At 36.2% G+C, this 14,487-nt stretch overlaps 2 protein-coding genes across 2 annotated transcripts; both read left to right on the forward strand.

The window, feature by feature from the left end:
- Positions 1-1,069: 1,069 nt before the first annotated feature.
- Positions 1,070-4,466, forward strand: zgc:101559 (Ras-related protein Rab-33B-like). Its single transcript, XM_051708948.1, has 2 exons — positions 1,070-1,343; positions 2,484-4,466. The coding sequence occupies exons 1-2, from the start codon at positions 1,089-1,091 to the stop codon at positions 2,925-2,927; spliced, it is 699 nt and encodes a 232-aa protein (XP_051564908.1). The 5' UTR covers positions 1,070-1,088; the 3' UTR covers positions 2,928-4,466.
- A 2,796-nt stretch (positions 4,467-7,262) lies between these two features.
- On the forward strand, positions 7,263-13,061 carry LOC127447465 (regulator of cell cycle RGCC-like). The gene is made up of 5 exons (XM_051709354.1): positions 7,263-7,406; positions 7,578-7,751; positions 9,309-9,413; positions 9,520-9,582; positions 12,487-13,061. The coding sequence occupies exons 1-5, from the start codon at positions 7,373-7,375 to the stop codon at positions 12,492-12,494; spliced, it is 384 nt and encodes a 127-aa protein (XP_051565314.1). The 5' UTR covers positions 7,263-7,372; the 3' UTR covers positions 12,495-13,061.
- Positions 13,062-14,487: the final 1,426 nt, after the last annotated feature.

Here is a 14,487-nt window from a genome sequence, read left to right on the forward strand (position 1 = left end):
GTAAGTATTGATTTGTCTACCTTTAATTCATGTATTTTAGGACATCCTAGGATGTAAGGTCACTGAGAAAATCAGGCAAGGTGATCAGTGGGGGACAGATGTAACACGGTGTTACAACTGTACCCGCCACATGGTTGCCAATGCTCTTTCTAGAGTTTTAGAAGTCAGAAAGCATAGATAAATAAGCAAAACAAATTAATGCATTCAGATAGATAGATATAATTATGCAGTGTAAATGATTTTGTAAAGTAGTCCAAACATACAGTATGATTGGAAATGAGTACTGTGGTTTGTTTGCATGTGTGTGCATGTCACAGGGAAACAAAGAGAGTATTTCCAGCTGATGTGTTAGAAACGATACATCTGCAAGCGTTAGACATATTTGAAAACAATCACAGAGTATAAAATGTGTCAGTATGTTTCACTTAAATTAGGCATATGCCTTATTTAGCACATTTACAACTGTTCAGGGGTAGTGTTACAACTGTACCCGGTATGGGGACAGTTGCAACAGAAGCACTCCTTGTCTTTAAACACTAATTATAGAAAATGTTTTGGCATTTATTTTGTTAGTAGACAGATAAAGGTATCTCATGTGAAAAAAAATGGCATGTTTATACTGCTCTGTATTTGTGCAGTACAGGAAAAAGCAAAAAGTGTCTACCCTACATCTTGGAGATACAGTTATGAAGCTATGTTAGTTTAGGGATATTTCATTAATGAAATCATGAATCAGCAAAATGTGGCCATGCATAGTGAATTGTGTTTAAGGTGAGAGCTGGTGGTTTTTATTGCTATTTAGGTTTTGGTAGAAGGCTTGGCTTTAGCCTCGTTGTACCCCACCTAGTTTTGCATGTTTGTGTTTTTGTGTGTTGCTTATTTTCATTTCTTATTATTGTTGTCTACATGTCATAGTCTATTAATATTAAAATGATATTTCTGTAGCCTTTCTAATTTATAGGTTTGGTCCTAATTAAAAAAGTCTGTTTTAACTTTATTGCATATTTACAAGGCTTTTGGTTGTTCGCGGGAGTTCACGTTAAGGGCTTGTTCTCATCCTCTCGCGATATTTTGTCGGCTGTAGAACTATGGCAATAGAAAAGACTACGAATGAATTCGCGACTGTTTATTCAAGTAGAGACAGTCTTGCAAATGACTCGTTTCAAGAATATGACAGTCCTCAGGCAAGGGTGTTTAAAATAATCGTCATCGGGGATTCAAATGTTGGAAAGACGTGCCTGACTTACAGGTTTTGCGGTGGTGAATTTCTCGATAATCCCGAGGCAACAATCGGAGTGGATTTTAGAGAAAAGACCCTGCAACTTGATGGGGATAACATAAAGGTAAAAAAACAGACGAGGATAATCAGTACAGCTAAGTTTGTTTTGTTTACTGTTTCTAAAGCTGTAAATAGCATGCTAACCGTGAATGACTACATATTATTTATATTATTTATTTATATTTCTGCACAATGGATCTAGTCTGTATTGTTGTTGTTTTGAAAAATAAAAGTCCACTCGGTAGTGCACAAACACAAGTGTAAAGATTTTTAACAATTTGTGATTTTGTATAATTTTAATATATTTTTTGTTTATTAAAAATTAATACATAAAAACAAATTATAACTGATATTGTGTGCTGATTTATAAAATATGACACAAAAGAGGCATTTAGGCATTCATTGTTTTGCTTTATAATATGTATTATAGCCTAATTTTATACTTCAAGTTATTTTATTCTGGTGAATATTTCTTGTATGTTTATGGGTATATTTATTTTTGACACACACACACACACACACACACACACACACACACACACTGGTGGCCCACTCTAACCTTTTCTTTTTGTTTTTCTGTTTCAAAAGTGTCTTTTTCTTTGCAATTCTTCCCATAAGGCCTGCACCCCTGAATCTTCTCTTTACTGTTGTACATGAAACTGGTGTTGAGCAGGTAGAATTCAATGAAGCTGTCAGCTGAGGACATGTGAGGCATCTATTTCTCAAACTAGAGACTCTGATGTACTTATCCTCTTGTTTAATTGTACATCTGGCCTTCCACATCTCTTTCTGTCCTTGTTAGAGCCAGTTGTCCTTTGTCTTTGAAGACTGTTGTGTACACCTTTGTATGAAATCTTCAGTTTTTTTGGCAATTTCAAACATTGTATAGCCTTCATTCCTCAAAACAATGATTGACTGATGAGTTTCTAGAGAAAGCTGTTTCTTTTCTGCCATTTTTGACCTAATATTGACCTTAAGACATGCCAGTCTATTGCATACTGTGGCAACTCAAAAACAAACACAAAGACAATGTTAAGCTTCATTTAACCAACCAAATAGCAAATAGTAATTGGACGTTTGACTCGAAACCTTTTAGTTACTGAGATATAGCCCTTGTGACAACTTACCCATGTGACAACTAACCCTGGCCTCCCATATTACTTTTTAATATCTGTGATGATGCAAATCACATCCACTTTCTCAGTTGCAGATATGGGACACAGCAGGACAGGAGCGCTTCAGGAAGAGTATGGTGGAGCATTACTACCGCAACGTCCATGCCATCATCTTTGTGTATGATGTGACCAGTCTGGCTTCATTTGAAAGCCTGCCAGAATGGATTGAGGAGTGCGGCCGTCACTCAGTCCCTGCCATGGCACCCCATATCCTAGTTGGGAACAAATGTGACTTAAGAGGAAGAAGAGAGGTTTCCACTTTCTTAGCTCAGCGACTTGCTGATAGCTACAACTTTCCCTTATTTGAGACATCTGCAAGGGACCCTGGAGAAAAAGAGCATGTAGATGCCATTTTCCTCACTTTGGCCTACAGGCTGAAGAATCAGAAGCCGCTGAGACTGAAACAACCCAGTGAGAGCAGCTTCTTACAACTCTCTGGTGACCAGGAGGTGAAGACACCCTGTTATTGCTAAAAGACTTTGGCCCTTGAAAAATGAGAGGGAGATGTGTTGGTGTCTACATGCAGTTTACAAATGTCTTTGGAAGCATGAAATGGGGATCAAGCAGACTTTGGGGTTTTTTGTTTTGTTAAACCACATTTTCTAAAGCAGATGACATTTGATGTATCAGATGAACCTCCATATAATACATCGTATTATAGCATCTTATTATTAAAGGCCATTGTCAACTGTCTCCATATACAATGACATGAAGACCTCACTCTTTTGGACATGTTATAACATTATCAGTATGTATTATCTTAGCATGTTGTTCCTGTATGATATGGTTTTGAATGTAAAGTGACAATTCCTGGTAGGTTGCTATGATGACATTTCTAAAGGCAATCTTGGGCATTTATGATGATCTGGAAAAAACACTTTGGCACCTCATTACTATGCACCACAACAATGAGCATTCTGCAATGTTAAATCTTTTCATACAGGTATGGATTATTAATTAACATTGAATATTTGAGGCTATGGTTACTTTTTCTCTGTAAATTAGAAATTCCACTTCTCATCTTTAGAAAATAAGTATTGCATGCTGACTCAAACTAAAGACTATAACTGAAAAGCTACTGCTATAAGTGATTCCAGTGTTAACACTAGTGGGCACCACTTTCAAAGCTTTCGAAGGCTGTGTTTTAAAGGGATAGTTCACCCAAAAATTACAATTCTCTCATCATTTACTCACCCTCATGCCATCCAAGATGTGTATGACTTTCTTCTGCTGGATACAATTATTTTTAGAAGAATATTTCAGCTCTGTAGGTCCATACAATGCAAGTGAATGGTGGCCAGAACTTTAAAGCTCAGAAAATGACTCCAGTGGTTAAATTCATATCTTCAGAAGTGATATGATGAGTGTGGATGAGAAACAGATCAATATTTAAGTCCTTGTTTACCTTAAATTCTCCTCCCTGCCCAGTAGGTGGCGATATGCACGAAGAAAGCAAATCACCAAAAGCGAAAGTGAAAGTGGAGATTTATAGTAAAAAAGGACTTAAATATTGATCTTGGGTGGCATGAGGGTTGGTAAATGATTAGAGAATATTCACTTTTGGGTGAACTATCCATTTAAGCACTTATCTGAACCAAATCAGGTTTCAAAACAAGGAAAAACTACACGTTAAGTATATAAAACAAAACAAAGTGACACATTTCATATTGGTTTTTAATGATGTTTGGTGTCTTATGTAAATAAGGTAACAATAAAACTTTAACATGTCTTGAAGGCTTGATTTGACAGGAACATATTTTTTGTGTGTGGATTATGACAACCTTTTTTTGTAAGCAATAGCATTTTGAAAACTGACTGAATTGGTCTTTAAATTGACAAGAATGTGTCATGTCTAAAGATTGTCTTGATTTGAAATCACAAAAAAATTTTTGTACTCGAGATAAATTTGTTGTCATTGTGTAAATAGTTTGAATTGACTCTGGAATGTGTGTTCAAGTGTTGTGAAAGGTTATTTAAGTTTGAAACCAAATAAAATGTAAAATAGAAAGTCATTATTTTAATATATATTTACAATTGTAATCAAGCAGGGTCAAAGAGGTTTTTATTTTATGAAATATAAAAACCAGCATTCCTAGGTCATGAAAAACCTGGAAAAATCAGGCAGTATTAAAATTATAATTTCTAGGCCTGGAAAAGTCATGGAAATCAATAAATCTTAAATTAATTGACTAAATGAATAGAAGAGCAATCTCTTTAAAATATAAATAAAATGTAAAAAAACAAAACAATATACGATTTAAAAAAAAACTTTATTCAGTAATCATGACTGACTAGAAAAGAAAGGTGAAAGACGTGTGTGAACCCTTAAAATCCTTTCTTAAACTTAAGATATATTGTAGACGAAATCCTCAGAATAAGAGAGCAACCCACATCAGTAAACCATCTCATTCAGCAAACTCGTTTTTATTTTATTTTGTGAACTAAACGGATCTCAGCCTCTCAGACAGTAAGTGTCGTATTTGACACCTTCCATGTGCACTTAAACCCTAAAATCAGCAGGCAAGTGCAGCTGCAAACACATGCCTTGTTTTACCATGTGTCTACCTGTTAGCCCAAACACCTAAGGCGTGTAGAATGCTTTCTAAAGTGATAAATTCCACACCCCAACTACAAATAACAACAAGCAGGATTTTGACTGTATGTGATTAAACATTTTAGTTTCAAAAGTCTTCTCATTTTGGCCTGTTGCAAAATTGCCTGTGTGTTGCCAGTGCAAAAAACTTCCCATGTCATATTCAGGCTGATGGTAAAATATTTATAAGCAAAATCTTACATTTAAAGTGCTAATCTGATGGCCATGTTAAAGAATATATGGGTGCAATTACATTAAGTCACCACCAGATGTCTGTACAAACATGTCTGGACCATTTCTGAGTCACGATTCTGTGAATATTGACAGACACGACAACCACATTAACCGATATATCGGTGATATTGAAAAATTGGACAGTCATAAAGAAACAAACAAGCAAAACAAAAATGGTATTTAAGGGGGAAGGATTTTTAGATTCTCCTTTATTTTATAATGATAATTTTAAAGTACAGGCTACTTATACTGTATACATAATGAGTTTGCATTAATACATTTACATATGCATTGCAGAATCTGTAAGATGTTTCGCATTAGAAAAAAGACAGATAAAAAAAATCTGTTATTTTCTCATGGTATATATAGGTAGGCCTATATCGGTTATAGGTAGGCATACCCATCTTCTTTAGTAAAAAGAATATATATATACACTGGCGGCCAAAAGTTTGGAATAATGTACAGATTTTGCTCTTATGGAAAGAAATTAGTACTTTTATTCACTAACGTGGCATTCAACTGATCACAATGTACAGTCAGGACATTAATAACATGAAAAATTACTATTACAATTTGAAAAAAACGTTCAGAACTACTTAAACTACTTCAAAGAGTTCTCATCAAAAAATCCTCCACGTGCAGCAATGACAGCTTTGCAGATCCTTGACATTCTAGCTGTCAGTTTGTCCAGATACTCAGGTGACATTTCACCCCACACTTCCTGTAGCACTTGCCATAGATGTGGCTGTCTTGTCGGGAACTTCTCACGCACCTTACAGTCTAGCTGATCCCACAAAAGCTCAATGGGGTTAAGATCCATAACACTCTTTTCCAATTATCTATTGTCCAATGTCTGTGTTTCTTTGCCCACTCTAACCTTTTCTTTTTGTTTTTCTGTTTCAAAAGTGTCTTTTTCTTTGCAATTCTTCCCATAAGGCCTGCACCCCTGAGTCTTCTCTTTACTTTTGTACATGAAACTAGTGTTGAGCGGGTCGAATTCAATTAAGCTGTCAGCTGAGGACATGTGAGGGGTCTATTTCTCAAACTAGAGACTCTGATGTATTTATCCTCTTGTTTAGTTGTACATCTGGCCTTCCACATCTCTTTCTGTCCTTGTTAGAGCCAGTTGTCCTTTGTCTTTGAAGACTGTAGTGTACACCTTTGTATGAAATCTTCAGTTTTTTGGCAATTTCAAACATTGTATAGCCTTCATTCTTCAAAACAATGATAGACTGATGAGTTTTATAGTTTCTTTTCTGCCATTTTTGACCTAATATCGACCTTAAGACATGCCAGTCTATTGCATACTGTGGCAACTCAAAAACAAACACAAAGACAATGTTAAGCTTCATTTAATGAATCAAATAGCTTTCAACTGTGTTTGATATAATGGCAAGTGATTTTCTAGTACCAAATTAGCAATTTAGCATGATTCCTCAAGGATAAGGTGTTGGAGTGATGGCTGCTGGAAATGGGGCCTGTCTAGATTTGATCAAAAATGACTTTTTTAAAATAGTGATGGTGCTGTTTTTTATATCAGTAATGTCCTGACTATACTTTGTGATCAACTGAATGCCACTTTGGTGAATTAAAGTACCAATTTCCTTCAGAAACAGCTAAATCTGTACATTATTCCAAACTTGTATACACTTTTATAAATTATATATATAATTTATTTATATTTACTAAAGATGTTATATATAAAAACATTGCAATAAATGAAGTCATCACAAATGGGAGGGCAGCCAGGACGGAGTTATGTTTAAAAATAAAGTAGCATTGCACTTATGTCTTGCGTGTGTCATATTAGCTGTTTACAAACACATACTTCAAGGGGAATGACGCCAGTAGATGTAACTCAGACGAAAGACTAAAACAGACGAGAGCGTCTCTTTGGCGACGCGTTTCCCACGTCCCACCCGCCTCCATCAGTCACCGCCCCCACTCATAGCCGGGCAATATTTAACACAACTGCCCCGCAGTGAGCAAGCACAGAAGCCGAGAGCTCACGTAGTGAATAGTGTGTCTACTCAAAAGAAATAATAAGGAGTTCTTTTCTTATATTGGACACTAAAAGACTACCCATCGAAGATGAAGTCTCCAAAGATAAAGTCACAGAGCAAATGTAAGTTTTGAAGTTGTCTTAATTTACCGTTAAAGTTTAAACGATTGCATTTAGCAGGACTGTCTGGTAAATATACACTCTAAACATACTGTAGCTTTAATTAGTTAATATTCCAGTTCTTTCATTCGGTTGCAGTCAATATTGAAAACAAATCTTGCGTTTAATTTCTAGCATATTTTGAGGAAGATGTCGACCTTAATGCCGTGTTATGTGAATTCGACGCTGTCATTGAGGATTTCACGTCCCCCGTGGAGAAGAGACACTTCAGATATGATGAACACTTGAAAACAATGAAGAGACGGAGCAGCGCGAGCGTCAGCGACAGCGGAATCAGCGACTCTGAGAGTGAGTACTAAAAGTGCATTTGACGTGTTATTGTACCAGATAGAAACACATGTGCCCTGATTCATTATCTCACTCTGCGTGACCTCTTAAAGCTCAGTTTAAGAAATTACACTGTAGCCTACATAATCCTATCTAATCTCATCTCTCACACATGCACAAAGTGTAAATAAATGTCAACTTGTCTTTTAAAAGACCCAAAAAACAAGAAATAATTGATTTTTTTTTCCTTTAGGGGTTTTGGAAGATTTGTCAAACATTTGTTTTAGTTTTTCTTTTTTTGTTGTTGTGGGTTTTATGACAGATATTAAGACTGTAGACAAGTGTCAGTTCAAGATATCAACCGATATGGGTTTATGAACAACAACCCATATATAGAGAGCAGGATGGGCAATATATAATAATATTGGGGCTGTGAATTGATTAAAAAATGTTAACTAATTAATCGCGATTAATCATGGTACATGGAACATTAAAACAAACATTGAAATATATTCATAAATATTCTTACTTTATACTTTGTCTCAAATAACTACATTTTTAAGAGTATATATCTTTGATGCATGTACATCAGTGGACATGCTGTAATTAAAAGTAGGACAAAATCTTCTGCCGTTTTCCAGTGGACTTTTTTTTAATAATAGGATCAAATGGTCAGATTAAATTCACATCAAGCTTTATTGGCAATATAAACATAATAGTACATTAACAATGCATTATTACACACTATACATACAGATATAAAACACATTGAATGCTGACTTTGATTTGCTGAAGTTTAAAATCTCAAAACGATTATTTTCTCAGGCTACTATTTTTGGGTTGCAACCCTCTAGTTAAGAACCAGTGATCAGTTGAGAGGATCGCTGTACTTTTATTTTTTTGCTCACACATTTCACCAGCTGATGTGCTGAAGCCTAGAGACAGGAGGATCTAATGACTGAGGTGGTGGAAAAGTTGAGCTTCTGTGTAATGGGACGCCTGCTCTCCCTTTTACTGAGTGCAGGGCTAAGAATGTGTAAACATACAGTTTTTTTTTTTTTAAGCTGGAGTGTGGCAAACGGGCCCAGGTCTTTGACTTAAAATTAACCTGCTTGAGGGCGGGTCACGGTTAAAATAGCTTTGAAAGTGTGCTCGTGAGGGAGTGGAAAGTGAGAGGTTGTTATTAGAGAATGCATTGATTACAAACCCAACCTGCTCTGCTAACACAGATTAATCCCTCCCCAACACCCCCTACCCTCTCTGGTTATGGGTCAGTGCCCATGTTTGACAAGCCTGTGTGCTAGAGATTCTCAATTGGTTTCACTTCAGCATTCAGATTTTACACTGGACATCAAGTGTGACTCAACACCGTACTACTGTGCAAAAGTAAATGAAAATGTCTTTAAATTCATACACTGAAATTCATTAATACTATGCAAAACTATTAACATGATTTAGGCTTAATAGTGGAAAAAATTGGTTTCTATATATTTCTTGAATTTAGATGGTACAGATGCATACAGAAAGCATCAGTTTTTCATTTCTGACTTCATCGGTTTCATTTTCTTTATGTATCAGGTGCAGAGTCCTTGAACAGAAACAGTTTCTGCTTTAGTGATGAGAAGCTCAACTCTCCCACTGTCTTCTCTCCCACATCAAATAATCCCTTGGTCTCTCCTAAACGTGAGTTAAAAGTATTATTTTTATTGCATAAATAACTCTAATCAGTCAGTTTTAGGTTTATTTGCTTTACTGTCTGTGTTGATCAACTGTATATTGTTCCTTTCAGCTAAACTTGGAGACACTAAAGAACTAGAGGACTTCATTGCTGACCTTGACAGAACATTAGCAAGTAAGTGCTAAATTATGTTAATTTAAAGACAATGGGGTTTGTTTTGTGGTCAAGTGTTGGTTTATGCATGATTTATTTACATTGATTATCAGTCGTGGACCAATAGAAAGCAACAGTGGCTGCCCACTTTTACAGCAGCCTTGGTTCTGAACATATTTTTTCAGTCATTTTCACTATAGCGATACTTTTTAAAATTCTAAAATTGAGAAATTCTTTTTAAAGATTTCTGAGCCATGAATCAAACCAACCAGCTCTAAAGGTGCAGTCACACATACCTTTCCACGGCGAAATTCCGGGGGCGAAATTACAGTCATCTCAATGGGAATCTGCGCGATTTGTGAATTTTGCGCGATGGAACCCGTGCGGATTTTGCGTGGAGTTCAAGTTTGGTGAACTTTGCGGCAAACTTTCCCCGTGTTGACCAATAAGAAGTGGTGGTTTGACAGTGACCTCTGAGTGGGCGGTGCTTCAGACACAGCTAAACTGAATATACACAATGGACAAGGCTATCATTTTAGCGGCAAGTTTCTTCTCAAATTCACTCTGCCAGAGTATGAAGTGCAGCATTAAAAAGAGACTGTTTGGCAATTATTTTTTTTTTTGCTGAATTCACACGCGCTCAGCATCCGCCCATGCCATCTTCGCCTATGGAATTTCGCTTGCAAAGGTATGTGTGACCGTCCACACCTTAAGATGAATAACAGCATTGCAACATTTGATTTGTAGTTAAAGTACATACTGAATATTATGGTAAAATAAAAAATAGGGAATTTGATTACATTTTTTTAATCAAATTAATTAATCAAATTAATCGTATACATAAATATTTGCTGAGAAAGCCCTCAAATAACAATTAAATATATAATGATTAAATAATTATACATTTTTTATATATATATATATAAATAATACAGAAAATTAAAATGCATTACATTATTTATGTACACAAGTTAAGCATTAAAAAAGACAATCCAAAAAGTAGCTTTAGAATGCAATATATGGTTTATTTCCATATTATTGAACATTAGCCTATAATTGGCCTACAGTTCACAGCAATCCATTTTGCAATTGAATTCGTCAATCGGTCTGACATTTATTATAAGGGCTAAGGACGCGTCAATGTACACCTCCATCAGACGGTTGCATTTTAGGTCGCTGTGTCAAGTTAAACAAAGTTTGAAACGTAGAAATGCACGTCTGGAGATCCCTGTGTTCAGATTTGCGCAAGCTGTGTTTTAACTTAACACTGTGTTCTCATCTTGTGTGTTGTCTGTTCTTGGTAAGTGTGGTTTGTTCTCTGTTTGTATAAGCTGTGCATTGCTAATACAGCTGGAGTTTTGCTCACTGCCCCCTGTAGAAAACAGGTGGTGCTCCATGCTTGAATTGCGTATATGGAAGGAATATTCCTTATTACAGTCCGGGGACATGATTAATTGTGTTAATTTTTTAAACGCGTAATTTTTTATATAATTAATCGCTCTGAATTGATGCGTTAAATCGACAACCCTAATAAAAACTATTGACTTATAGTCATTGATCATATTGATAAGTCTAAAAACAATTATTTAGCAAAATATTCAGATATATACAAATACGTGTACATAAGTTGTTTGAGAGTATAGGGAGACCGACTCAATTACGTCAGTCAATCACAACAATACTTCATGGGAATGGGCGGTAGCTGCTGAACTCTTCCTATGATTTCTGTTTCCATGGTAGCAGCAACTTCTCTGATTGCTGGATCTCTCTTCGGAATTATGGGTAGTGTAGTTCTTCACTGAAAATAGTTAGCAATTAAAAGCGATTTTCTAAATGAAGTTACTTCTAGAGCCAAACTCTTAGGCATTATATTTTGAGACCATGGGAGAAAACTCTTGTATCAACAGATGAACGGTACCAGGTACTGTTTCAATCACATGGGTAGGTTGATTTGTTTTGGAACGCTCCTTTTACAGCCTAGAGTGCTGTAACTTGCCCCAAAGAGAAAGGTATGCAGCATCTGTGTATACCTACAATGACTCAGACTAGTTCTGTAACAGCCAGAGGCTGAGTAAAACTTATGTTACCTGCCACTGAGAGAGTGGCCATGACATCTTAAAGGAGTCATAAAATATGTTTTTATTTAACTTAATTTTTTCCCCCTGAGGTCCACTTATAATGATAGTAAAGGTTTTTTGAGCCAAAACAGTCATAATTTAGTTTTTATGACCATTTTCCTCCCTCTTTTTTTTTTTTCAATTAAATAGGCCGCTTTTTTCTGCTGTGACTTTAAGACTTAAATGCCCTCTTTGAATGAGAAATAAGATGAGTGCTGTGCTGCGCGTTTACTTGCAAGTTTGCTGTCGAACACAGTATAGTATTTAACTGCTCTGTCCTTCAACAACAGTCTTGTCATAAGGCCTGTACAACATTGCGACAGATTCATAAAACAATCCACACTTAAATGTGCCCAACAGACTGTTAAATTCGGACCTGAAATGATCAGGGACTTTTTTAGAAAAAAGCTGAAATCTTCAGAAGGATATGCTGAGTGGCAGGTGCTACACTTAAGCAAAAAATAGTACAAGGTTTCACAGACATTTCCCTCATTTTAATCTTATATTGTTACAGTATGTTTTCATTGTACAATAAACTCTTCAATCTCAAAAGATCAAGGGAAATTTGATCCCTCATGATATGACCCCTTTAAACATTTCCCCATGGTGTCATTCAAGCTCCTAAATTGTATTTTTTTTTTTTTATACACTGAGACTGCTAATGAAACACATGCTAAATGGGCTGCATTGTTTATTGTGAGGCTGTCCATTAAAAGAGGATCCCACCTACCCCCGCACTGAGAATAGTCTTGACACCCGAGGACCCAAAAATGTACTAACTATGCCCCCTGCTTGCCTCTTTCTTAAGGCATGTGAGTTTGGAGACGAGATGACTGGGGCCCACCACATTGTAGCTCCGCTATGAGAAGACGGCCAGACAGCACCTGACAAACCTGAACTACTGTGAAGATTGAGAAGACATGGTCATGGTTTAACATACGGAATGACGATGGAGTCATTTAAAAACACCTATTGGACACTTGCTCCCATAAACACACAGAAAGAACATAAATGCATTTCACAGTAATGGCTGTGCTCTCTAAAAAACTTGAGCTGTAAGATTATTTAAAAAGCTTTTTACAGAATTATATTTTTAATTTTATAGAGTTGGTTATGTAAATGTATCTGCAATACAATTGTTTTGTGAATATATATATTTTTGTATTTCATGTAAATATTGTTCTCTGTCGCCTTGCTATAAGAAGCCTTTTCTGTATCAAATATTTAATTAATAATTTAGTTTCAAATCATGAACTGAACATGAGCATAAACATTAAGAATTAATAAGCATACATTCTTAATTAAATGGATAAACTGGAAAAGTGATAAAATGTATTTAATACAACGAATGTCCTCAAGAGATTAAAGTTGGAAATAGATGTTTCTTTGTGTTATGTCATGATGTCATGCATGAAAAAGCATCAAAAGGTTTAGTACACTATGTCTTGAAGGATTGTTTACAAAAATAATTTGGAATCGTCCCTCGTTTATTAAATTTTTTTTTTTTTTTATTTAAATCATGAATACATGAAGGTATTTATAATGGAAGTGAATGGGGCCAGGCCATAACCATTAAAATACACATTGTTTTAAAAGTATAGCCACAGAACATTAACATTATACATGTTAACATGATTTCAGTGTGATAAAATAACTTACCTTATCTGTGTAAAGTTAAATCTCTGAATTTATCACACTAAAATCATGTTTACACGTATAATGTTTACTTCTTGTGGCTATACTTTTGAAACCGCAAGTATTTTAAAGTTTATGGATTGGCCCCGTTGACTTCCATTGTAAGGGCCTCACTGTAACCCAAATTTTAAATAAACGGGGAATGAGTCAAAATAATTTGTGAATAATTTTTATGCCACAAATGCTGTCGATTAAGCTAAACTATATTGAACCTGGAATATTTCTTTAACCTGGCGTTACACGATAAAGTAACAGACAATAAAAGTAGTTTAGATTTGCAGATTTTTGGCAACATGTGCGACTGCGACCGCTGGCGATGCGACAGCCGAGGACAGAACAACTACAGTATATTCAAATAAGAAGCGATGTTGTGACTACCAATCGGAGGAGAAATGGTGGAACTAACATGATCTGCTGTCTGAAACATTTAGATACAGCAGTCATGTAGAAATGCCTACTAGAAATTAACAGTACAGCGAATTTGCAACCTGCAACAATTTAACATGTCAGTGTGAGTTTGAGTGTTAACCATTTGTGATGAGCGACAGGAAAACATTACATTAAATATGTACATTAAACTTAAAATATGATATGATTGGCTGTGATTGTACAGACTGATCATACAGTGAATTCAGCTACAGTAGGTCGAAAGTTTTGTTGCAGAAATTGGTCCATGCTTACCGAATGTGATGAGGAGGAGGGCATGGTTGGACCATAACGATGGACGACTGCCGCTGAATCAGCCCGATCAGATGGGAGAGGGATAAAGAGGAGCCGGGGATGCCAGTTCGAGAGAGAGAGAGAGACGCACGCAGGAGTCTTGTGTGTGTGTGTGTGTGTGTGTTTTGTGTTATGTTGGAAAGCAGTTTTATGTTGTGTTTTGTTCATTTGTTTATTAAAGTTTTACGTTGACTGCTCAGCTGGTTCCCGCCTCCTCCTTGCCCATCGTGTGAATCTGTTACATTGGTTCTGAAACAAGGGAAGGAGGAGGGATGTGCTGTTGGAGAGCCCTCGCCGCTGATGGAGGTATGGTCCGGTGGTACTGGAGCAGTTCGCCAGAAGGCGGAGGAGCTCACTGCTGTCTGAAAATGTGCTCACCCAAAAGTTGCTGGTT

The sequence above is a fragment of the Myxocyprinus asiaticus genome, chromosome 10, assembly GCF_019703515.2.
Source record: "Myxocyprinus asiaticus isolate MX2 ecotype Aquarium Trade chromosome 10, UBuf_Myxa_2, whole genome shotgun sequence".
Lineage (NCBI taxonomy): Eukaryota > Metazoa > Chordata > Actinopteri > Cypriniformes > Catostomidae > Myxocyprinus > Myxocyprinus asiaticus.